This window comes from Pseudopodoces humilis, chromosome 3, assembly GCF_049639895.1.
Source record: "Pseudopodoces humilis isolate 2021_Gansu_Grassland_sample_001 chromosome 3, ASM4963989v1, whole genome shotgun sequence".
NCBI classification, from domain to species: Eukaryota; Metazoa; Chordata; class Aves; order Passeriformes; family Paridae; genus Pseudopodoces; species Pseudopodoces humilis.
This window is the reverse complement of record NC_142202.1, coordinates 62,314,927-62,340,361: the sequence shown is the minus strand read 5'-3', so window position 1 is coordinate 62,340,361 and position 25,435 is coordinate 62,314,927. Positions and strand designations below refer to the sequence as shown.

The 25,435-nt window shown below is 41.5% G+C and overlaps 2 protein-coding genes across 5 annotated transcripts in view; one reads left to right on the top strand and one right to left on the bottom strand.

The window, feature by feature from the left end:
* The window catches only part of TPD52L1 (TPD52 like 1), a 50,018-nt gene extending 41,804 nt beyond the window's left edge, over positions 1 to 8,214 (top strand). For all 3 annotated transcript variants that reach the window (XM_005518330.3, XM_014263393.2, XM_088052468.1), the window contains 3 exons: positions 2,443 to 2,481; positions 4,110 to 4,170; positions 6,420 to 8,214. In XM_005518330.3, the coding sequence (XP_005518387.1) occupies positions 2,443 to 2,481; positions 4,110 to 4,170; positions 6,420 to 6,551 (232 nt within the window). In that variant the 3' untranslated portion in view covers positions 6,552 to 8,214. The remainder of the gene's footprint in view (positions 1 to 2,442; positions 2,482 to 4,109; positions 4,171 to 6,419) is intronic.
* Positions 8,215 to 10,092: 1,878 nt separating this feature from the next.
* HDDC2 (HD domain containing 2) lies at positions 10,093 to 19,363 on the bottom strand. Of its 2 annotated transcripts, XM_088053173.1 has the most exons (7): positions 19,168 to 19,363; positions 19,075 to 19,133; positions 18,458 to 18,579; positions 17,465 to 17,567; positions 15,188 to 15,256; positions 11,399 to 11,537; positions 10,093 to 10,231 (listed from the first exon to the last, which is right to left on the bottom strand). In XM_088053173.1, exons 1-7 carry the CDS (start codon positions 19,283 to 19,285, stop codon positions 10,137 to 10,139), a joined length of 705 nt encoding a protein of 234 aa, XP_087909299.1. In that variant the 5' UTR covers positions 19,286 to 19,363; the 3' UTR covers positions 10,093 to 10,136. The 2 variants fall into 2 exon arrangements, with proteins under 2 accessions (XP_087909299.1, XP_014118763.2); XM_014263288.2 differs by having other exon boundaries at positions 19,075 to 19,230.
* Between the last annotated feature and the right edge of the window lie 6,072 nt (positions 19,364 to 25,435).

The window sequence follows — 25,435 nt, the reverse complement described above, 5'->3', positions numbered from 1 at the left end:
AAAAAAAGCATATGCTACTTAAACTGCTATGCCTCATTTTTACAGCATGGTGAGTGTAACAAGAAAAGGATTGGACTAAGTGTTTGCCTTTAGTAGATTAGTCTCAAGTTCAAATAATGGACGCATTCAAAAGACGTTTGTCTTGGGAAAACCTACTTATGTATAATCCCATTCTCTCAACCATATTCTTTCTGTCAGAGGTTCAAACATGAGCAACAAACAGTAAATATTCTATTCAGCTGAGTTTTGTAAAGATTATATGAAGTATTTTATTACCTCCTCTTCAATTGAGCGAAAGTATCTTAGTCATAATTCTTTAAAAGTCTTGGGAGTCCTGGGGAAATTTCCAAGTTCTGAAGATGATGAAAGTGTTCTTCATATTTATAGTTTGAGTTTATTGATTCTGTAAAGCACTTGAACATATGATGAATTAGAAGACAATTTTGTGTTCTCAAAGACTGTGTAAGCAGTCTGACTTTGTCAGTTCACCCTGAAGAGAGGCTGAACAGCCCTGAATGCCTTGCCAGTCCCTCTGGCCTTGTAGTATCTTCAGTACTGAAAAGCTCAAGAGCATTTTTTCCATTCAGCTAAATTGTCCTAACAAGGACTCAAACTTCACTGAGTAAACTTCAAAGTACAGGATAGATTTACCTTCTTAACTTGCTCTGACATGAAATTAAAATGTAATATTTACCAACCTCTGTCAAGAAGAATCTCTGTTCTCTGCAATGATCACTATCACAGATATGTATGTCTTTAAAAAAAGCTTAATGTTTCAGGCTTGTACTAAAAGATTTTGCACTGTTTCTATAACTTGCATTCTTACCTCTGTAGAGAAATTGAAATATGAACTAAAAAAATAAGCACTTAATATTTGGATTGTCTGTCATGTGCCATCTCTCAGCTGTGTGAATTTAATCTTCTGACTTAAACCTTTATATTTGGAATGTTTTGCTTTTAGAAGAGGAGCAGTCTATGCTGAAATACTTCCAAACTCTATTTTTGCCTATTTGTTGTGGGTTGCAAAACTAAAATGGCAAGGATGCTTGCTTGATTTAATGAGGATTTTTAAAGATTTGCTGCACTTGTGAAATGTTTGGGCTAATCTTTCAAAGTCTTAAAAATTATGTGAAAAATTGAGCATGAAACATTAGTATCGTCTGCTGTCAGTTCTTGTCTGCCTGATGTTAGCAGATGCCTTAAAATATATACAACAGCAAACAGTTTGTATTAGATCTCACTGTTCCACCTGCTTGCCAAATAGCTCTTCCCTCCCTTCCCCACCCCCATTTCTGAATCTTTGATCGGGCAAAACAAATCTGTATATAAGCTCAGTGCTGCTCTGATTTGGTATAGTTTAAAACAAACATGTGTGTTGTTTGTATGAGAGCTTTCATTTGTTAATGCTATAATCATGCTTTGCTTGCAGCCAAGTGTCGGTGATCCTTACAGAAAAGCTCTCACTGTTCTCAGTCAGACCAGGCTGCAGCTGTCAGTCAACACTGGAACTAGCAATGCAGGGATTTTTGGAAAAAGACACACTCTTGCATCACACACTTTACTTAAAGTGCTCAGATCTAAGTGTGCTTATGAAAAGTTCTTAAGCTTCAAATAAAGATTCTTATTTGGACCAGGCTTGATGCTTCCCAGCAGCAGGGAACAGGTGATGCTGTGAAAGCGGAGTTGGTGTCTCAGGTGAGAAAATTTGGCTCGTGTAAGTCAAGCAGTCAGTATGGGTGGCATCTGCAGGGCTAAAGGTGTGCAGCATTAGGTGGGGATCTTTGAGTAATGCAGAGGCGCCATCCTCTGCTCACAACCTTCCAATACTCCTGCTGCTGGGAAGTCTGAGGAGGGAAGTGTCACAAGGAGAGCTGGACGAAAGCTGTGGAAAATAGCTCTGTATGTTTGGTAAAGTCAAGGAGTGAAGGAGGAAGTGAAATGTCCTGGAGAGCTGTGGGTAAGTGAGAGAGCTGCCTGTCTGGTTGAGGAAACCTCTTGTTTGGGTAACCATTTGTGCAGGAGCCTTTTGAGACTGGGAGTCAGCTGACCCAGCTCTGCTGATGTGCACAAACCTGGGGTATATCCCTCCTGCCCAACACAGAGCTCGTCCTCTGTCACTGTGGGACATAGAGGTGGCTCTCTCATGTGTCTCTCATATCTACAGATAGCCAGGGTCTGCAGCATTCAAAAGGATTTTGCCAGGAGCTGTTTTGCATCATTTTTTTGAACCCCATTGCTGGTCAGTTGACATGAGAAGGTGGTGGTAAGATCTTTAGTGCTGAGAGTAAGCTGGAGTTTAACAAGCCCTTGCCATCAGGAGGGGAAGAATACCAGCACTTTTGAATATGTACATTTACAGCTAAGTTAAAAAAATACATTATATTCATATTGGAAATCGGATTTTACAGCTTTTTTTTCTTATGTTTTTCTTTCACCCCACAGCTATTCTATTCGCCATTCCATAAGCATGCCTGCAATGAGGTAATGTGCTACCCATATTCTATTTGATATGGTGATGTTCAACATAGTAATGAGGGGGGATTTGCATACTTTGATCCTGATCCTGCAGTTTTTAGTTGGATGAGTAGTCTCACTTCGATCAATTAAGGTTATTCATGTAGATGAGGGCTGCAGGACAGGCTAGCTGTGGGGTTTGTTTTTTTTCATTTTAATTGTATTAACTGCCTAATCTCTTGTACAAGCCTTTGAGTAAATTAAGCAGTTCTGAGATGTATTTGGGTAGCTGATTGTTATCAGGTTTGTATTACTGAATCTGAAATTCAGTTGTTTTGCTGTCTCTAGAACATCATCCAAAGCCCATTAACGTCAGAGATGCTTTCCACTCCAACAGGCTTTGGATCATGCTCCTATGGAGGGATTTTACATGAGTGCTTTCATATTTTAATGGCTATAATCACGCTTTACTTGACTGCAGCCAAATATTGACGTCTGTTCAAGTAAAGCTCTGACTGTTTTCAATAAAATTAGTATTCAGCTTTCTTTTTACTCCCTTGGCCTCTAAATACATGACTGTTCCCACTCTGTGCCAAGCATGCATGAAAAACAAACTCACAACATAAATGACGGATGCTCATTAATTCAACTTCAGCAGGTGGGTAGTTTAAGGCAAGAATTCACCAGTGTGACCTACAGATCAAATATAAGTTCTAAAAGTCAGTTTCTCTCTCCTTTTGACCCGTCTTGCCCTATGAAAATTTGCATCATTTTTTCAACTGGCTTCTGTTTGCCCTTCCCTTAAAATTGGGTAATTTTAACTCAGCTTGATAAGGGATATGATAGAAATGTATTTGCAGAACCAAGAAGTGTGCTGGACAACAGTGCCTGAGTTTCAGAGTATTCACTAATTATGAAGCACAACATATGCTGTAAATGAGCTCTCAGACGCCAAGCAAGAAGCAGACAACTAGAAGAAGGTCCCCTTCACCCACTGTAGATTTGTCCAAGTCTCCTTTGTGTTGAATGAACACAGAGAAAAGCTTAGCTTAGTCAGAGAGGCACCTTAGGAACACAGTTTCTCTAAAGCCTTTGTCTTTGAAAGCAGAAGTCACAACATCATAGAGGGGGAGGGGGCGGTGGGGTGGGTGGGCAGGCAGGATTCCTCAAAGGCATTTGGGACCCACTTCCCATGTGGTTCTAATCCCCTTCCCAGCCTTATGACATTAAACTTGGCATCTTTTTAATAATGTAGGTTATGGACTTGCTCATCAGCTAAAAAAAAATGTTTATTTCTTTACCGCAACAATACAAATGGATAAGGCCATAGAAAAGCAGCATTTCAGGCAGCATTGTCTGGTTGTTCTTCTGAGAACGTGACAAATATATCATAGAGTAGGCAGGCCAGTTATCATCATTTGGTTTCAATTACTAGGCAGGTTCTGCTTTTGAAAAATTGTAGCTAAAAAATACTCATCCGATTACTATAATTGGATTTGACTGACAGAGCAAAGTGAGTGTTCATAGGCCTGTGCTGCCCGCCAGCCTTCATGCTTTACTGGCAGTGTTGCCTGGTAAGAACTGATCAAATTATGGAGTTATCCCATGATGTTGGCAACTCTTTTTCCTCCCTTCAACTTTTTCTTTTCTCCTAGGAATTCTCCAACTTTTAAATCATTTGAGGAGAAGGTTGAAACCACTGTCACAAGCCTTAAGGTAAAGGTTAGGGGCAGAGTTTGCATGTATGTGTGTATTAAAGTGTGACAGCTTAGTTGTCCCTATATTTGTACAGGAGACTGACTGAATTTGTTGTTCCATCAAGAATTTCATGGTAGTGCAAGAGCACAAATGGAAAATTAAGGCAATATGCAAAGAAATTGTTTTCCTTTGCTTTGTTGCTAAGAAATTATTTCTGATGCTTGCCAAAGTAAGGAAGTGGCCAAAAATAGTCAAAATGCCAAAACTAGTGGTGGTAAGGAGTGTCTGTCCCAGTCATCTCCAGGTGTCATTCAAAAATAGAAAAAGGTAATTCAAACTGCACAGCTCTGAAGACCATTTCCTCTCATTGATCTGCTTGAGGAGTCTGATCTTATTTTGTTGATTAAGCAAAGGTGTTCTAGAGGAGAGTATTTGTCATGCCAGCTCAGCCTGTTGTGTTCAGAGTGCTCTTAGATCATCCTTTAAGAAATCTGTAATTAAGCAGGACAACACGGTAAGCTTTGAGTCTGAAATAATCCTCCACATCTCATGAAAACCTCCATTGTCTATCTTTATGGGCAAACTCACTGACATTTTCTCAAAATATTTTCTTTCTGTATTTTCTTTCTTTCTTCCTTTACTTTCCTCGTGTGAATGGGGAAGGGAAGCTGGAGTCATGGATCTAAGGTGCCACCAGGGTAGACTGTGGACAAATGGGAATGTCTCAGCATTGCTCCTCCTTTTTCCTGCCTCTGTTCCAAGGCTTGCAAGATTAGGAAGACTAGGAGACCAGGGGATGGGGGGAGAAATCATGGAATTATCCTTCAATTCTAGGGTTTTGTTGTGGTCTCAAAAAGTGGAGAACTACACAGAGGCCCCTGAAAAAAGAACAGCAGTAGTCTTAGCATCTTTCCAACCCCCATGTCAGCTACAAATCTTCAGTGATCCTACAGTGTTCTGCAGTTTGCCAAAACCAATATTCAGATTTCATAACATTTACAAATCAAATTTCAAATTAAATTTTATTTGCTCTTGGAGTTTGGACTTTGGGTTGCAAAGTGTAAAATACTTTCTTGGGAGAGTATACAAGTTCATTTTCCCCTGGAAATCAAACAGGACCAGGGTGCCTCATTCTTTTCAACTTTTCTGAAAATCTGAACTCTGATGAATTAAATGTTTTATTGGACTTTCAAGCTAGGTAAGATGCTGTGCTAGCAGTTAGTGCTAGCTAAAGAAACAGGATTACATAGGATTAACCCTTTGGAAACTTAGAACACAAAGTTCATTTAATTAAAATAATCTTCCTAAGCATTCAGTGGCTGAGAGGTTGAAAAAATGTCAGCTTAAGTTTGGCTGTAATTCTAGGATGGAATAAAAGGTTTTGTCCTATTTTCAGGCTTGAATCAACTTGGAGCGGGCATATCAGCAAACAAAGCCACAAAAGAATGTTCTCTTACCAAGACAACCTAGTCACAACAGCTTTTTCTCTTTGTCACTTAGTCTTGATGACTTCCAAATCTTTAGATACAGCCCTATCTTTGTTAGGAAACTCCTTTTCCAAATATTTAGTCTTACTGATTTTAATTTTTAATATTTATTACAAATTCAGTGACCTGAAGCATCCTGGAAGCAGATGAGCATGTACATTGGATATGTTTGGTTAATGTATTTTGGTGTCTCTTCTGTGCCTTCCCCAATGAAAATGCTGCTTTATATACCAGTATCTAGGCACTAGAAGTGCCTGATGAGATTCAGGTTGCTGGGTTTGTCCTTGGCTTACTGCATTCCTTCTGCTGTCCAAAATCTGTTTGGTTTTATGGTTTATGTATTTTCTGAGCATGTGTGTTGCCATAGCTAGCATGTGAGCCACTCAGAAAATGAACCAGTTCATTTTAGTATTCATCTCTTACCCAGCCTGCACAGAATTGGAAAAAAACAGTGAAACCAGTGTGAGCTACTCAGGTTAACAACCACATGGAGTTTACTGCTAGGGTCTAGGATCCTATCTGGGATCTACTTAGGGACTGGTTCCTTTAAGCATATGAGACATGCCACTGTCAGATTTTATGATGGCAGCCTAGTTTGGAAATTGTGAAGAAGTTGCTTTATTTGTCTGGTTTTATAGCTGTTGTTCTAAGGAAAAGCCCATTCCTACGTATTCTCTGCCTGAACATTTCCCTGCTCTCCATGGCCACGGGGTGGGTAGGAAATGGATTTGCTTCAGTGTGAGCAGAGGAACTTACTGTTCTCTGTTTGCCTTATTTCAGACCAAGGTTGGTGGGACAAGCCACACAGGAGGCAGTTTTGAAGAAGTTCTCAGCTCTACAGCCCATGCCAGTGCTCAGAGCTCCCTTGCTGGCACCCGACTCCCTGAAAGTGAAGAAGAGCTTCAGTGTTAAACAGCAGGCCCTCCTGAGCTTCACATGCCTCTCTTCAGAGACTTGCCCAGACAGTGATTTTTCAGCCCTCCCTCACCACACAATTTGTGCAACAAGGTTTTGTCAGCTTTGGAAAATTGCTGTCCTGGCCTTGTGTTGGAGAAATGTTTCCTCTCCTTATTTCTATTTTAGATGGGCCATTTTATCAGTAGGTACTTTGTACATCATCAAAACCACACGCAAGTCATTGGCTATAATGCACTAAATTATGTGTTAAGTGACGAAATAGTTTTCAGTTACATGTAACTTCCCTCTAACAATCTCCCAGCCTCTGTTTCTTATTTATTTTGGTTTACTCTTTTCTGTCTGCTGGTTTCTGGCTTCCCTCTCAGTGCCACATCAGACAGATGGACCTAGAGCTGTGCAAAGCATTCAACTGCCAGCAGTAGCCCATACACCAGCTGTCTACCATCCATACCAGGTGCCCTTTGCTCAGGAGTGCCTGTATATCATCTATTTCCTAACAGAATTAAAATCACTTACTGTCACAAAAAGCTGTTTCTCCTTCAGTGGTACAGTCTGGCATTGCCCTACACCCATTAGGCAGCAGAGTTAAGGAGGGCCAAAGGAGACACCTGGTTATTCATTCAGAAACAACCTATCACAGCTGCTGATGTCAGATGGTCATTTTGGCTGGAAAAGTTTCAGCTTCAAAATGTACATTGCTTGCTCTCTTTGGTTTGGTAAGACTTGGCAGTGATATTAATTAGAAAATCACGTGGAGTGGAGGGAAGCTCTAATATTTTTGCCTCTATATCTTCCCCTCAAAACCAAGGGAAGATATATTTATGAGCCTCTGTCAAGATACAGCCTTAAGTGAAAGAATACAAACCCAACATTTGGCTTCAGATGTGCCACAGGTTAGAGAGCCCATGCCTTCAGAGCTGCTAGTGTAGACCCTGTTACCTGACAATGCACAGGATGAGTAAGAACTTCACTTTTGGTGTCAAACTTTGTTGTGCTTCGCTCCAGGATGTAACTCCATCAACTGCATTATCTCTGCTCAATCACCAAGAGCCAGACATATCTCAGCTTTGATTCAGCATGCTTTCTGAATTGCATTCTTTTAATGTTTTCTAAGGAAAGAGCAGCACATTTGTGACACGATCTTGCTGTGTCGTGAGCGCGTCAGTCCGCATGTTGCGTCGCTCAGCTCACCACACAGTGAGGTGGGCACAACAGTAAACAGGATGGAAAAGAGCCTGGCTACTTTGAAAATCGATGCAGTTTTTGAGCATATGCCAAAGCTTCTGATCAGTGTTAGCGAGTTTGACGTTACAGACTGCTTAAAATTTTGTGAGAAAACGTGGCTTTAAGTGATTTTCATTTTTTCTTGTGTGGCTTTTGTTAGTTTTAACAGTCGAAAGTCCTTTTGTAATGTTCTACTGGACATAAGTTAACTTTGGACATTTATATCACATGCCTCTTTAGTGTGATTTTTAGCATGGAAGCAAATCTAATAATTTTTCTAGTATTCTTGTGACAATTTTCTAGCTTATTTTATGTGGTTTTGTGCATAAATGTGAATTTATTTAATTAAAAATGGAAGATATTGACAACTTAGTTTGTGTAAATGAAGTTCTTGATATTCTTATTAAAAATAAATTTCTCTCTTACTCTTTTACCCTTTGTGATGTTTTAATTGTTTACCAGCAGTACTGAGCAACCTAGTGGAAGGCGTCCCTGCCACTGGGAAGGGAATTGGAACTAGATGATCTTTAAGGTCCCTTCCAACTCAAACCACTATGATCACTGTACATGGGGTTCCACGCTCTGTCCGCTCAATCCCCTGCAGAATGGAGAAGCCTCCTGCTGCGCTGCAGGAATTAACTGTTCCTGCTTAGGGTAGAATTTGTGCTGGGTGTGTTTCTACCAAACATCTCTTCAAGGCCACTTTTCTGGTTTGTCAGGAATGTTCTCAGTTCTGCCCTTCCACGCATCTGTGGCTCTTTCACACTCAGCATTCAATGCAAACTGATGGAGACTATAATTTGTGTGCACCTAGGTGGAATAAAAACACTGACAAAAGCTCGGTGGGCCCTGCTCCATCCCCCTCTGCAGTATGACAATCTGTTGCCAAGAACCACTCAGCAGCTCAGCAAAGTGCAACCTGTTCTTCAATGGCTGCCACAGGGCATGACTGCTGCCCTGGGGGGTTGCTGAGCAGAGCAGGCATCTTGCATCTCCTCTCAATACACTCAGACCAATACACTCTGCAGATTTTGTGCACTGTGCCAGCCACTGAGGCAGGAAGTTCCCAGCATCTCTGCACAGCACTTTGTGCTCCAGGAAAGCCATCAGCCTCCGAACGTTTTGTGAGTGTCAGTCAGACCCCCGAGGTTTGCATAAAGGAAGCATTTCCTGAGCATGGTGCCTAAAAATGCGTGTTCAGATACATTATCTACCTTTAAAGGGTATGACAATTCAATTTAGTTTTACGCTGCTGCATTTGACATGACGCAGAAGACAGAGAACTTCGGGTCTCTGACATGTAATTTTTCCTAATTTTTCCAGGTGCAAATTTTGCTTATTTGGTAATCATGGGTTAATTAATTAAAGGGTAATCATGGCACTGCCCTTATCAGTAGCTGCACAAAACTCAGCAGTTGGGCCTGACACTTGCAGACACTGGCCTCATTATGGCATTTACCACCACGACAGCTTTTCTTCCCAATCATTCTGTACTTCTACACTAGTGTCTACTTCTGCCACAAACTCATTTATGGCAGAACTGGTACCAGCGTGTGACAGCCTGAAGAAGGGAGGTAGCTTTTACATGGCTGTACAGGCTTCTGCATCAGATTGCACAAACTCCAAAGGTCCGTCCAACCCCAGGTATTCTGTGATTATCAATTACCTGTGAAGGAATCTGTAAAGCTGCTAGTCTGGGAGGAATACAAGTCAGGAATACAGACTTTATGGAAATACTGGCACCATTCCCTGATACAACACATGGACAGGGGAAAAGTTGTATGGAACGAAGAAGATACTGAGAAAATGTGATTAATGAGATTACCAGTTTTATGTACCATCACTTAAGGCTTAGGCATTCCAAAGAAATCTCATCTCTAAGCTCAGTCAAGAGCTTCTACAAACACATGCTCATTGGTCTCGTTTCTGTGTAGCACCAAGTGGATATTAACCCATTTTGAAGGCACTTCAATCCATACATTTTTAGAAATTCACAGAACAAGACCACCAGCCCCACAGAGTGCATTACATGAACAGATTAGATTGCAATCAACTAATTTTTAAATGTACCTAAATTTCCCCAGTGGAGAATCTATTTGTAACTGAGACTGCATTAATCAGAGGCTAATTAAAAAGAAGGAAAACCCTAAATATACTAATTCTTTGTTCCCTGACACAACCTCTGATCTGGGAGGCAACTACACCACCTGCTCCTCTCTAAATGGTCCTGGGATTCTCAGCAGTGAATGCACAGGAAAAAAATCTGCCAGCAGAATCAGTGATGTTAGAGAAGAAAAAAAAATGACCAGAATATAAATCAAAGTATTTATTATGGCTGCAGCATTTAGGAACACCTCAGGAAGGCGGGTGAGATGTGGCAGCTATTCTTTTTTTCCTTTCTGTGTTAATCAGAGATACAAGCTGGAGTATTTCTGGGTGAACAAACTTCCCTGCAAAACAAAAGAAAGGGAAGGTTAATGAAAAATGCTCTCATTTTGCCATGTGTGAAAGGCAGAGATGTCATTTTAGGCTCAGAATAAATGTCAAATTATTCTTTTAAGAAAGTGAATGCTCCCAGTTCAATCCATCTATGGAGTAAGTGTAGTTACACCCCTTCTTCACAAAAAGCTTTTATTTTGTGCTCTATTAAGACACTTAAGAGCTGAAAAAGGGATGCACCCTGACCAAAATAATCTGATACTACGTACTGTGCTACAGGAAACAACTGCAATTACAGCTGCATTTAGGCTATGTGCTGTAGGCTCTACTCAGACACCAGCCCAATTTAAGTTGTTAAATTCTGGTAGGGGAGCAAAGATGTCAGTTAGAAAATAAAGCATTACGAGCTTCATTCATGTTGTCCTTTTTTTATTCTTCACTAATCAAGGTCTTATATTTTCCAGAGAGATTATTATTTCCTTGGGGAGTCATCAAAGTATAAATAAGTCCCTTGTCAGGGACTCTGGTGACTGCTGACCCTCTTATCCCTAGAGTTTGTCTATCCCTAGTGTTTTTCCCAGGACAGGATGAGTTAGTTACAGTCCTCCTCTGGTCTTCAACTACCCCACCAAAATGATAGAGATTATTATTTTACCTATCTCTGCTTTCAACTACCAGTGGATTTTGCAAAGGATGAAAAGCAGTGGATAGAATGAAAATAATCACAGTTGCAACTTAATAATTTCACTGAGGTTGTTCTCACAGGAACCTCGGGCAGGTCACTCAGCTCACTTGGGGATAACAAATTCTACTTCACTGGTTCCAGAAACATTGACAGAGTACAAACAAGCTGCTGTCAAAGCATCACTGAACACCAAACACTCCTTTATGAAGACTCTGATGTTTCAGGGAGATCCTTACATACATGAAAGTGCAATGAAAGCTGAGCCTCTCTCTAAGGTAAGAAGTGATGTAAAAGGAATTTAGCATTAATGAAATTAATAGAGATAAATGTCAGGTATTTTCACATTGCATTAAGTTTCCCCAGAAATATTAGGGGACTTGAGCAAGGAGTAAAATAACTAGTTCTCACTTTCTCTGAATGTCTGTCAGAATTAAAAGGCAATTTATATATTTCATTTATGAAAGAAATAAAAAGAAAAGCCCAAATATCATACCAGCAGTGGAATCAAAAAAATCCTGCAGTTTGCCAGGTGTGTTTTCCAACTCTTCGTACTCAAATGCTTGCAGGATCATCTCACACTGATCCAACTGCTTTACAAACTTGGCCTCTGCAGTAGACTGGTTTTCGTAATCCTGAAAAGATTTGCAGTTATAAGAAAATAATTTTGCTACTCTGAAACAGAACATTAAAATCTCTCTATATATCTAGAATTTTCTTCCTTAGTACAAGCCAGTCCAGAAATATTCAGCACAACTGCATCTTTCACTTAGTTTTTACAAACACAACAGTGGTCAGCAAAACACTTGAAATATGTGCCAATTTTGTAATAAATGCAGTGGGACATAAAATACAATCTTTTGTATAATCTAACTCTAAACATACCAATTGTTTTGGCTGAATCAGGGATGATATGGAGGCAACTCTGCATGACATACAAGTTAAACAATAGGTTTGATTTAACAGTATTTTACGTATAAAGATCATTTCGGGCCTGCCTAAAGCTATGAATTACCACACCGTGTGCCTATGCACTGTCACCACCTATTTTTAAGGCCTATTTTGCACTTTTCTCACCACCTGCTGTTTCTATATGGAGTTGTTCTTTATATTTCTCTTGTCATTCCTGCCTAATCTTTTTGGTCTAATCTGTCTGAGCTGCTTATGTCTTTATGTCTCTCCTAAGAGATAGGAAGGGGGTTAAGGGGTTTCCTCCCCTTCAGAATTTAAGTCCTTTAATCTCTCTGCTATCTTTTTCCTCTCTACAGTCATCATCAGTATATATTTATGAGTTATTCACATTTCTAGACAACTTGAACAATTTTGCTGTCATTTGCTTCCAGTGATGGCTGCAGACAGGTTTGGCACTGCATTTTCTCTTTTCCAAATCTACTGCATTGTCTGTGATGTCTCATGAGTAGGTCTTCCTGACTCTCCTGACTTCCAAAACCAACCCCATAAAAAGGGGTTTTCTTCTGTGCAGGTTACCATTACCTTGATACTATTGGCAGGTCTGACCCTATTCATCATGCCCATGACCATTAATCACACTGAAGTACACACTGGGCCCATTTGTGCTCCCAGATCCACAGAACCAGTGGATCGTAGTATTTCCACAGAGAAGAGCAGAATGAGTGCAGGAAGAGGTTTGCCTGCTGAGCACAGAATCTGGCATTCTTTTCTGCATCTTAAAACAATAACTGTGGTGTGAGTGTCATTCGCAGTAGCAAGATTCAGGCTTTGTAATTCCAGCACACTGATGCTCACATAAGTGTGACAGTCATTTCCTTGTCTTGCATACTATTAGGAGTCTGTTCTTAGGCTTATTACTTTATCTTTGAAGTCAGAAACCCAGATTTTGATAGGCATGATTGATTGGCTTACTATTCCACTATTAGATTTCAATGGTACTTTGAATTTTCAGTGACATCTTCATCATTATTTTAGTAATAAATTTCATTTCAGTGTTTTTATCTTGTTTTTTACTTTTCAACTTGAGCTTTGCCTCATTTTTAAAGTACTACTTATTTTCTTAAATCTATTTACTTCTAGTTTATTTTCTTATAATCTATTTTGCAGGGGGGAGGGTCCTTCAAAGACAACAAACTCTTGGCAGCATTACAGAGGAGAACTTCAGGAAAAGGAAAAGGTTCACCTGTAAAAGTTGGTCCCACCTCCAACAATTAGGTGGGAGTATCAACCTGTTGCCAACTTCTTTGTGCTATAGAGCCCACCAGATGTTATTCACACCTCAGCTCACACTGCCCTCAAGAAACATCAGCTATGACATGTGCAACTGTGCACAGTGCTGAAACAAACACTTACTGCTTCCTCCCCGCAGGTGGTTAAGACTCTGAAATAACAGTGTACTTTGGAAAAACACTGACTGGTCTCTCCAACACCACAGGCCATCTTTTAAAAATCATCCTCGTGCTTTTGCACTTGAGAATAAAAACACAGGACAGAGCTGAAATGTGTTGACTCATTTACTTTACTGTTTTTTCAAACATATTTTGGATTAAGTTATAAAGTGAAAATATATCTGAGGCATCTTTCTGCTGCCTCTCTCTCCTACAGTACACTCGCCAAGTACCCACCACCACCATCCAAAGCAGCAGTCCTTGGAAAGCTGAAAGGCAAAGGTAGACAGAGACAAGGGCAGGGCAGTGCAGGAAGGACTTGCTGAGAGAGTTGAGAGATCTTGTCCTGCTCAGCACTGTTCAGCTCTGGTCCATAATCACCTTCACTCAAAAAAAATCATAGGGAAACGTCTCTGGCTTGCTGAGAGCACAGCACAGAGCACAGCACACCAAGTTATCCCTCTTTTTTATTTCTTAAGGAGCAACTAGTTGTTCCACTTAACACTAGAGGGACTACATGTGAATAGTAGATTTTTAGGGTACCCTCTCTGCCACGTGGGTTGCACTCATGCTAATGAATTGCAGACACAGTGCCAATAAATAATCCTGAAGGAAAGACCAAATTATCAAAAGTGCGCAAATGTTAAATTATGGTTAATGAGAATGATGAAAACCTAACATGCTTTCAGCATACTGAACCAGCTCTTACAGTGTCACAGGAGAAGACTGAGACCAACAAAGAAAAAGACCAAATTATAGAGAACAAACCTTATCTATCAAAACCTCATTTTCCTCAATTGTAACAGTTTCTCAAGGGAGAAGGAACTAGTGCTCCCTAAAACATACACATATTATTTCCCATATCTGATGATGTTGGTTTACCCCCTTTACCTTAAAATACAGCTCTGAGTGCCCATTCCCACTGCCTGTTCAACCACACAACTACAACAGGAGAAAAAAAAAAAAATAACCCTAAACCTAAAGCAAAACCACAAACAAGGTGTTGTAGAAAAGGCAGAAATCAGATGCAAATACCTGGAATTTAAATACACTCTAAGTAGAGTATAATGTGAATATAAGACACAGACTCAGGTCATAGAATCCAAGAAATGCAGAATGCATTGTTTGAAGGAAAGGTTGAGGATACAATTCCCCCCATGCAACCATATGGCAGGAGGAGATAAAGCACAGTAATTATAAATTTGAATTGTCTGGAAATAATCTAATCATCCCTCATTTGCAAGTATAAAAGATCTTATCAATTAACAGCATGGGTTCACATAAAAATGGTTACATCACATTCAAATACAAAAGATACTTTCCAATACAAACTTTTAAGAAACCCAAGACCAGAAATCTCCAATGTTTGTAGAAAAGCATAGTATTTTATCAGATTTAAGCTTAAACTTTAGTTTAGTTAATCATTTTAAGTTACTACTAAATATCTTGGTCTAATGGACATTATTAGAAATGAATGCCACAGAAATTACTTGCATAAAAAGAAGAAAATAATCCATGGCACCATCACCTACCATTGTTTTTTTTTTTTTCCTGAATTAAAAACTCTAAATGGCCAGACATGAACAAAAGTGATAATGTAATAAAAAAATCAGATTTATATCCAGAGGGCTGGATGTACAGGACAAATGCTTCCTTCAGCTGTACAAACCAAGCCCTGGATAGGTTCATCTGGAACTCTGAGAGGCCTAGGGGTAAAAGACAGTTATTTTACCAAAGTCCAGGGTTTCTGTTTGAAAAGCATCCTAAAATGACCTTGATTCATACTGTTAAGCTTTATCTTTTAAGCTAATAAATCTCACTTTCTTGAGGTCAAAATAAGAGATGGCACAATTTCACAGGTACATGGGAAGAAGGGAATGAGTAACCCTGAATTTTAACATGGAATTAAAAGAACGCAAACTTACGTCCCAGAGTTCATAGATTTCTTTTCCAAGGTCCTCTGATAGCAGCTGGGTCAGTTGTTGCATAGCTGTCTGAAAAAAATAAGCCATTTCCATTTATCTATTTTCTGAACAACATTTTTACCAATGTATTTTCTGAATTATCTAGTTGTCACCAAGCTAGCAGAAACATCCACTACACAGCATATTACTGTATTGTTTTGACATGGCAAGGTTTGGCTACAGCTAAGGCCAAGGCAGTAGCACCTCTGGAATAACGTATTTAAGAGGGGAAATCCCTGTGCAACTCCACCCAGAGGGAGGAGTGAGAAGTGAGAGGAAGGACTCTGCAGATAAAAAACTTAGTGAAGAAGGAGGAGGAGGTGCTCCAGATGCCAGAGCAGATTCCCCTGCAGTCGGTGAGGAAGATCATGGTGAAGCAGCTATGCCCCTGCAGCCCTACAGAGGAGCAGAGATCCATCCACCTGCAGCCCCTGGAGGTCCCTGGTGAAGCAGATATCCACCTGGGGCCCATGGAGGATTCAAAGCAGGGGGATGTGCCATTCCAAAGGAGGTTGTGACCCTGTAGGAAGCCTGCACTGGAGCAGGCTCCTGGCAGAACTTGGGACACCAGAAATTGTTCTGCATACTCTTGGTGTCCTCCCAGCTGATCAGTCTCATTTCTGTCCCATCTCTACTGTTTGCCCAGTAGGGCAAACATGAAGGACTCTTCTGAAACAGCCAACATCACAGGCAAGATAAAGGTTTTGTGCCATGATTGTTTCTCCACTTCAAATACAGGATATAGTATCATAATGTGGTTCCCCATTGCTTGTGACCACTGAAGCATCAAGGTCTCATTCCTTCTCACCTCCTTCCAGCTCTGGAACTCATCAGATTTCAAGGTTAGGTGTCTAAAATTACTTACCTGGCAAAAACCCCTACTCCAAACAATAAGCTCCCTCCTCCACAAAAAACCCCAAAACTTTTTAAATCAGGTTTATTTTCTGCTGCCTTACTGTTGGTGAGACTCACTGGTTAAAGTTACTGCACAAGCAGCAAACTTCAGAGTCAGATCAATGTTGTCTTTAGAGCAATCATTAAAAAGGAGAACTCTGCAGTGGAAGCAGAGTATTGATAACTCACCTCAAGCCACCTCCTGAAGTGGCTACCCATGGTCTATTTTTACAACAAAGTATTTCAGAGTAGTCCCATGTTTAATGCTTTACTCTCCTTCCCACAACAGAAAGTCAACAGAAAGTCCTCACTGACTGAAATGGGAGCAGAAGCAGCTGAAAACACTTAAGAAAACTTAAACATACCCAGGCATCAAAATACTTTTTCCTTGACTAAAGTCAAATGAGAATTCTATCTAGACCAAAGTTGAAGGCTGATCCTCAAGGCACAACAACCTTTAGAGGCTTCCAGAAAACATGTTTCTTCTGTTCAGTGTTTTGAAGCTCTCTAAAGAGTGTAACAAATACTTCAGTTATTATTATCTCTCCCCCCACTTTTATGCTTATCTGGTTAAAACTAGGGGCTGGGGGGCCATGACAAACTCTAGGAGTAAGCCCTTTGCTAAGTGGAAATTAAAGAACTAGGGTGCATTTGGCATTCTTGAAGTACTGTCTTTACTGACTGTAATTTTAGTGTTTCTTTTTTTCAATATACTTCTTACTGTGTTCTTACATTGAACAAAAAAAGGCTTTGAAGAGTTCCTGAGGCATGACATTGCCCTCTAGCTGTGGCTACGGAAATGGTTTACATTTTCTTCAAACAATGCCACAACCCAAAAACAACAAACCAACAGTTTGGATAAGTGCAAGGCCAAAAATAAAGTGACTCTAGGCATGCTGCAATCAAAGAATCACAACAACAACAACAAAAAAGACATCTGCATCTGAGGTTCTGTGGAAAAGGTTTAAATGAAGTCTCTGTCAATCTCACGATCTGGCACCACGCACACAATCTGACATGAACTGTCATCCATCCTACTCAGTGCATCTACTCCCTGCTCTTCACCTCTTGGCAGGGCTGCTGAACATGACTAATTCAGGCTACCTAAACTACAACTAGCTCAGGAAGAAATGACCAAGGTGAAGATTACTTCAAAGATCTTCCATAATTTTGTATTTGGTGATGTTACAGGTACAAAAATCACTGAAAACTCCACTTGGTTGTGTCAGGTTTGTCCAATGCCTATGACAGTATTATATTGCTTGGAGTGTTCCCTCACCACCACCAGAACATCAAAACACACAGAATGCTCTGCAGCTGTGGCTTCACACCTTATGTTCATACCTCTTCCCTTCTGTGTTTCTCCTCTTTTGGGATATTATCTGCAGGAGCAATATCTCCAACGATGCATTCAGCCATATCATGAACCAAAGCTAATCGTATGCATCTGACAAGGAGGGACAGAATAATTAGTTTTTCAGCATTTTAAATTGAAAACTTATGCAAAAGTCTAAGAGACTGCAGAATTTAACCCCCTTTATATACTCTAAAGGTTGGCTGGAGCTTTTCTTAAACTTTATGTAACATTTTTCACTTTTTTACGGGGAGTATTTTCCACCTAGACATGATTTTGATTTCTGATTTCTAGTCCCTACTGCTTGTAAATGTAGATTTAAGTATAAATACACAGTGCACCAGTACCTAATATTCAAAAGTAATATACTTAGCTTTTGTATACTTGGCCTTTGGAGATGCTGTAGTAATTAACTACATTATACACCTCACGTTATTCCTGCAACAGGTAGAAGGTAATCTGATTGGAGCATTCCCTAATTCAGTACATAATCTGTCACTGACAGCTCTGCAGCTATGCCAGTCTGCAGCAGAATACTCGAAGAATTCTTCATATCGGCTCCTAGAGCTTTGTCTGCTATGCTAGAGGATTTCTATGCTTCCTTACTGCTGCAGAGTGCTCCTTCAGTCTGTCAGAATCCACATGGTCTACAGCACTGATATGGCTGTCTGTTGCTTCACATTGCTTTTTAGCAAGGGTCTTCAGCCTGCTTATTTACTGCTTGAAAGAAGACCAGCTTTGAGCCTCTGCATTAAGGACTTGCCTCAACACTCACAGCTAAGCAATGAAGTTTTAGCCCCTTTCAACTGTGCAGGTAAACAGAACCCAGTCCAAAGGATAGAGAGAAAAAAGGGGCAAGGATTTCAAATTCTTTCAGTGTGATTTAAAAGCTCTTACTTGGGACGACCGCTTCTTTTAGCATTTTGTTTGCAGCTCTCCCGTTAACATTAACATCCGGTCGTGATAAGCAGAGGGAGTCTCACCTGTCCTTGTTAAGGCCTTTGTCCTCAGTCACCAAAGCCATCATCGCCATCCTGTACATATGGTCGGAGACGCTCTCTGGGTTTGCCACGTTCCTGTACACCCATCCTGTCCGCCGTACTCTCTGCGCCGTGCCACACAATCACAGAATCAGTTAGGTTGGAAAAGGCCGCAGAGATCGTCGAGTCCAACCTCTAGGGGGATGGATATCACCGTACCCACCAGACCATGGCACTGTAAAGGTTAAACCCCTTGGTTTTGCAGGCCCTCGTTTCAGAGACACCGGCAGAAATTCCGCCCCACCATGGCTTCCACGCTCCGGAAAGCTTTGATGCTCGCAGCGAACACCTGCCCCAAGGCCCAGCCGGCCCCCAAGGTTATACCCGGCCAGGATCCCGGCCCGGCCGACAGCCGAAGGGCCGGGACGCGGCGGCACGCACGAGTCCCCGCCGGGCCCGCTGCGCCGCCACCACGCGGGAGGAAGCTCCGGCTCACGCCGGGCCCCGTAGCCGCGGCCCCGCGGCCTGCCCGGGCACTGCCGGGGGAGCCCGGCCCAGCCCCAGCCCCCGCGGCCGCCCCGCCCCGCCGTGCCTAGCCCTTGTCCTTTGCCCGAGCTCACCTTGAGCTGCCCCAGCAGCCGCAGGAAGGGCAGCAGTCCGGCCCCGCCGCCCGCCATTGGCAGCACGGCCTCGGCCCCGGCTCCTCCTCCCGCCAGGGCGGGGGGCGGCGGTGCCCGCCCTGCGCCCCCGGGGACGCGGCCGCAGGGCCCGGGGAAAGGTGTCAGCGGGGGCGGAACAGCGTCCCCAAAGCTCTGGCTCCTCGGGCTTCATCAGCCACAAAAAAGAACGCCACGGGCTGCGGCTGCAATGAGGAAAGCAGCAAAGGAAGCTGGGCTGCCCACGGCCATGAGCGCTGTGGCGTGGGGAAGGGAAGGTGGCAGGCGTATCCTCTCCTCTCTTCCGCCGTGGTCCAGCAGGGAGGAGGGAAAGGCAGCCTCGAAGGCAGGAACAGCTCATACCTCTGTCAAAACTGAGCGTCCCGGTGAGCTTTGCCGTGCCTAGAAAGAAATAGTACAAACTCATGTTATTGTTCAGAGAAGAGCAGATAGTCCAGGGTTGCTGATGAGTTTTAAATTATTCTGTGGACTCCCGGCATATTGCTACAAGTCACTTTTATAAGTTGAATAAATAACACGGTGATTTTTCTGACAATTGGTGGATTTTCCAAATACATTGCGTTTCTTTTCTACTTTTTTATTGCCAAATGCAATAGCGGATAATGGTTTGAATGTAGTGATGAAATAGTCTGTTTCAGGAAAGAACATCTGCAGTTTTGCCAGCTATCAACAGATAGCAAAGTATTTTTATTTTTATTTGTGCAAATATTTAAGCTCTTAAATTAATAATACAGCCCAGAAAAATTTTAGTGACCATTTTAAGGCCATCTTCCCACAATAAACAAGAATCCTAGACCAGGAAATTCATCACCTTTACACATGTGTATACAATCATAGATGCGTTGGGTGTTGCAGTACAGCTTTTCTGATGAAAGCAAATAATATCTGTTACAGATTTGTCTTGATAGCTCCTGAAACCATCCAAAATAAAAATTTCATGCTTTGTCCAGGCTGTCTGCGTTCCACGTGAATAATTGTTTCATAATGTCCTCTTTGGACCTCCTTGTGCCCACAGTTTTGCCTTGTATTGCATGCCACTCCTAAGGGAAGTTTAGCTCCCCTGCATTGTAGTCCCCCCTCAAGCAGTGGCAGGCTGCTGCTGTATGGGCCCTTATGCTCTTCAACAGGCAAGGCAGGCCTGGGACACCTCAACACCTCCTTCAAGGTGATGTGATTTAGGTCCCAGCTGTCTTGGTAGCCTTCACTGGCAATGCCCCATCTTGATCTGAGAAAGCACCAAAGTGAGCCTTGTGTCCAGCCAGTGTCTTGGCAACACCAAGCAAAGGGGGACAGGACCTTTCCTCAGTATGGTGGCTGTATTCCTGATGTAGGCTATGGTGTGATTTTCTCTCTTTGGGATCAGTGTGCGCTATGAGCTTGTGTTGGACTTGGCTTTCATATAACCCCAGGTCATTTCTGATGAAGCTGCTAGCCAGCCTGTTTCTTCACAGTTGGTACCAATAGAAGGGCTTACATGGCCTTAGGTCCAGAACTGAACATTTATCCTTGTGTTTCTCTGCTTTAAACATTTTGAAACTTCTTCCAGCCCAGTCCAGAAGCTGCCTAAAGTCCCTCACAAATTAAGCTCCACCATTTAGTGTGTCAGCCATCCCTCCTAACTTAGCATTACCTTAAAATAGCCCGAGTGCGTCCTGTCCTGTGGTCCAGGTTTTTAATGAGACAATGCTCCATATGGACCCCTGTATCAACCCCTGGAGTATTCAACCCGTTTTGGGCCTTCACGCACATTGCCAAGCCACCAGTGCCACCCACTGAGCCTGTCAGCCTAGGCAGTTTTCAGTGCATTTATTAGACAACTTGTTCATGCCATAGTTCCTCAGCTTGTGAGTGAAAGTGCTGCAGGAAATAATTTCAACCACTGTAATAAAGTCAAGATCTATTGCAGCCAGTGCTCCATCCTTGTCCACGAGAGCAAACCATTTCATTAGAGGATGCAGTCAGGTTGGCCAAGTGGGATTTGTTCTTCCTAAGTTAATGCCAACTGTTCTTGACTGCCTTCTTGTCTTTTACAGATCTCTTTCTAGTAGAGCTTCATCAACATTCTTTCTGTATCTTGCAGCCTCTTTCTGGTTTCATGAATGGTTGAGAAAAAATCCTTCAGAACGCAATCATAAAAATAATACAGAGTAATAATTTGTGTTTTGAATAAGATGCTGTATCTAGCTCAGAAATGCTATTGTTAAGGCTAGCTGATAACAGATGCATTGTCTTTTAACCCTTCTTGAATGTATCTATTCAATGTACATGTTTAGTATTTATAGCAATTTAAATGCAAACTTTGTTCTTGCAAATTGATTAGTAATTCTTTAATATGAATAAGTCTTATACATCTCACGTATATGGAGGAGGTATGATTTTCAATTTTATTGTCTGATAAATTCTTTGCCACTGATGTCCTTAAGGTACATTTTCAGAATGAACACTTGAGCAATAATCACAAGGCTGGACTCACAGGCACTGGCCTCAGTGTAATTTTTGTTAATATTTGTCAATTCTGTAGCATTTATATGTGTATAGTTTGTCTGCATGCACTTTGTCTGATGTTTTGTGCATATCGCTTATTGACACTGGTTTTCTACCCCAGTTGTTCTTCGACAGTACTTGGAGGCATCATTTATGTGTTTTTCCAAGTTCCTATCAAACACATCATGTGTACTGTTAAATGCATGAACTCTCAGGAGGCTGGAGGACCACAACATAGCACAAATATTAGCTCTGTCAGGATTTTATTCCTGAGGAAGTAGCCTGCAAACAGAAACAAATCAGCTCCATACAATTTTAAGCAGCTTTTAAATGTAATTCAGAAACTTCAGCAAGGATTAGGAAAGTCTCCCTACAAGGTATTAAGGTAGTGCTAAGGCTTAAATCTCAATCTTTCATCAGTCTCAGCTTGCTTTTTTTTCCATCTTTTGCCAGAACAGATGGCAATTCCAAAAAAGAAATCCCAAATAAGCTGGTTAGCACAGAGTAATTATGATTTATAAGCTGGAGATGGCGCTCTCTGCCCACAGATTTCTGCTTCAACCTCATTTGCTGCTACCCGGTGCCAGACTGAAATTGTGCCTCCATTTCTTTAAGAAATAGAGCTGAGAGCAAGGGGTTGCTTTGCATACCTGGTGCAGTACTGTGAAAATCATCTCCCCAAACGCCAGGTGGCTGGAAGCAGACCCAGCTACTACTCCTAAGGTGGACTGTAATCAGTTTGTGGTTTATATGATAACACATCAGGTTTTGAAAACCCTTATGTGTTCTGCCAGCATGGGCACAGTAAACCTTGTATTTGCAAAATATCTTCAGGAGAAATAATTAATTGATGGGATTCATTTGTTACCATCTGGCAGGAAAAGGAAAAAAAAAAAAGAAAATGTTGTGTAGTTCAGTGGACAGGGCAAAATGGTTGTGTATCACAGACTCATCAGGAAGGAATAACAGCCTTGATGCCCTCCCTAATAGCAAAAAGATTGATGAGCACCTGCCAGACACTATAAATGGTCATTTTAGTTCTCCAGACTATAGTATCTTCCTTTGTCTGAGGCAATCTTGGCAACTATATAGAGTTAGCTCCACTCTCCCCTGTGTGGACTGTCAAAGCTGGTGAGAGGCACCTGAGAGAGGCACCATGCACTGATATCTGTGCCAAGGGCTGGACATCTGCTGAGACTTACTTCATAGAATTATGGAATGGTTTGGGTTGGAAAAGACCTTAAAGGTCATCTAGTTCCACACCACTGCAATGGGTGGGGACACCTTCCATTAGACCAGTTTGCTCAAAGCCCCATCCAACCCAGCCTGGAAGACTTTCATGTATGGGACATCCACAGCTTCTCTGGGCAATGTGTTCCAGTGTCTCACCGCACTCACAGGAAAGCATTTTTTCCTAATATTCCATCTAAACTTAGTCTCTTTCGGTTCAAAGCTATTCCATCTTGTCTTGTCACTACATGCCCTTGTAAAACATCCCTCTCCATATCAGAAGGCTGAGGAGAACTTACACTTATGGTAGCATTTCAGTAGTCAGCAATAACTGAGGGTTATTAAGTCCAGAGGGTCCCTGTTCAGTGTAGCTAACCATCACTACCAGAAAGAAAAATTAATGTTCCTGCTGTTGTTGCATAACATCTTGAGCTTTCAGTGATTAACAAAAGATTTTCTATCAGAACCCTTAGGATTAGCCTATCCAAACCTTCAAAATGAAGAAAAAGTTGTTTTACCTTATATGTTTAACAGATATGCAAAGCCAAGAGTAGAACTTTAGAATAGTACATTTGGGAAAAAAAAAAAAAAGTCAGTTTAAGAGCTAATCAATCTTACATGAGCAGAACATTTCTAATGTAAAAAGGCAGCTGAATTAGAGGATTAGGTCACACTGCCTGATTAACATCATTTGATCTTTTGCTATTGAAAAGTCACTGGTCTTCTCAGAGAATGGAAGCATTCAAACTTTAAATGACACCACAAGCCTGGCTTAGAAAAAAACCTGTTAAACTGAAAACAACTTGCCTTGCTTCAGTAATTGTTGGTTTGTCTCTGCTGGGGGGGTGGTGCGCATCCAAATCAGGATTTAGAAATCCCTCACATTTTGCTATAACAAAGAAGGACTGCAAAACTGAATGAGGGCATCTTGGGCACCATGTGGGAGAGGTCTACAGCATGTGAATCTTGCCTTGCTTTGCCATATCATATTTTTTTTCTTGTTTAAAGGCAGAAGACAGACACTCAAATATCTGTTTGACGTCTGTTTTCTTTATTACATGTTCCCAGTTGGTTTTGCCTTTTTAATTTTGCAGGGATAGGAGGTAACAAAAAAAAAAAAACAAAGCTGCTGAAGTTTGGACCACAGAACCTACTCAGAATCTGAGAGGTACCTGCTGATGACATTTGATAAGAGAGCAAGAGAGGGAGTTCTAGTTACAGTTTTTATTGTTTTTAAAACTGAATTTGTTTTGACTAAGGAACATGTTTAAACAAAGAAGCTTTTCTTAAAATTATACCTCTTTCTCATGAGCCTCAAAGTGAAATTGTAACAGATTAGCCTTGGTCTTCTGAAATCTTCTAAGGTAAAGCAAGAATGAGGGAACCATTCTATGATATAATTAAGCCTTTTGTCACTGGAAACACCAAGAACAAGAATAAATCCCATGTAAAAAAAAATCCTCTGGATTTTTCTGCTTTCTCTTAAAAAGCTTATACTGTTTTCACTTATTTGTACTTAAATGGGTTTTGAAGGGATTTTAACAATCACCTGCCATTGTCAGTCAGCACTTAGTAAGGTAAACAGCAAGCAGACAGATATCAAAGAATTTATTTCCTATCTCTAATGATCTGATGATGAGTTTGCTCAAAGAATTTTTCTGTGCTTTTTTAAAGTACTAACCAGTTTCCACAAGCAATGTATTTTTATTCTTTTTTAAAATGCTCATTTAATATTCATGATGTTATTTTCAGTCATAGTGTTATTTCAGTTTCTAGAGATGGAGGAAAGCAGTATTTTAAGATACAGAAAAGCTGTGAATATTCTTGTTATTCCCCCAGTCATGCTTTTAAGCACTGCACATTCACATAATGAGCACACAGATCCTGCTCAGACTTTTGCTTTTCAGCTGTATCCCAAATGTCAGCCAAGTCAGACCCTGCTTAGCTTCCAAAATCAGATGTGATCGGGCATGTAACAATGTAAAGAAAAATAAACCCTGAAAGGCACTCTGAATTATAATGTACATTTTTTTTTCCCTGACATGCAAGAAAGAACAAAATGGAAGTTTTATCACAACTCTGCTTCCTTTTGGGTGCCCCCACCCTCCCTTATTACTGTGAGCAACCTTTTCTCAAAATAAAGGCACACTGATTTGTTTGTTATTTTAGGCTCTGAGAAGCAGGTCAGACTGGAACCCTGTCCAAATACATGCCCCTGGTCCCATTAAGGACCTCGGAAGGCACTTATCTCCATCCGTTGCGGAGCAGTGCATTGTCTTCCAGAGAGGGCCGCTGACACTGCCCCGCTCTGTCTGTCGCTTCCCGATGGACGTGCTGGTGCAGGCCGCCCCGAGCCGCAGCCGCTCCGCTCCTGTCGCTTCTCACACAGGCGGAGATGCACGTAATTAGCCGCGTTAGCTTCCTGCACCCCCACACACACACTGCTCGGCCATTATTTTGACGGCTGGTGACAGGGCTGTGGAGCCTCCCTTCCCCTCTGTCACCCTGCCCGGCAGCCGCAGCTGGGCGGCCTGGTTTGTGCCCTGCCAGCCCCGGAGGGAGCGGGGGAGCAGGGGGAGCACCCTGGGCC

What these genes read in the sequence shown, in the direction of transcription:
- HDDC2 (XM_088053173.1), bottom strand. Translation starts at nt 19,285, where the DNA reads ATGAAGCCCGAGGAGCCAGAGCTTTGGGGACGCTGTTCCGCCCCCGCT. An exon ending in GGCTGCTGGGGCAGCTCAAG is followed by an intron (nt 18,580 to 19,074) that starts GTGAGCTCGGGC and finishes GGCACGGCGCAG; the next exon opens with AGAGTACGGCGGACAGGATG. An exon ending in AGAAACACAGAAGGGAAGAG is followed by an intron (nt 15,257 to 17,464) that starts GTATGAACATAA and finishes TATTTTTTTCAG; the next exon opens with ACAGCTATGCAACAACTGAC.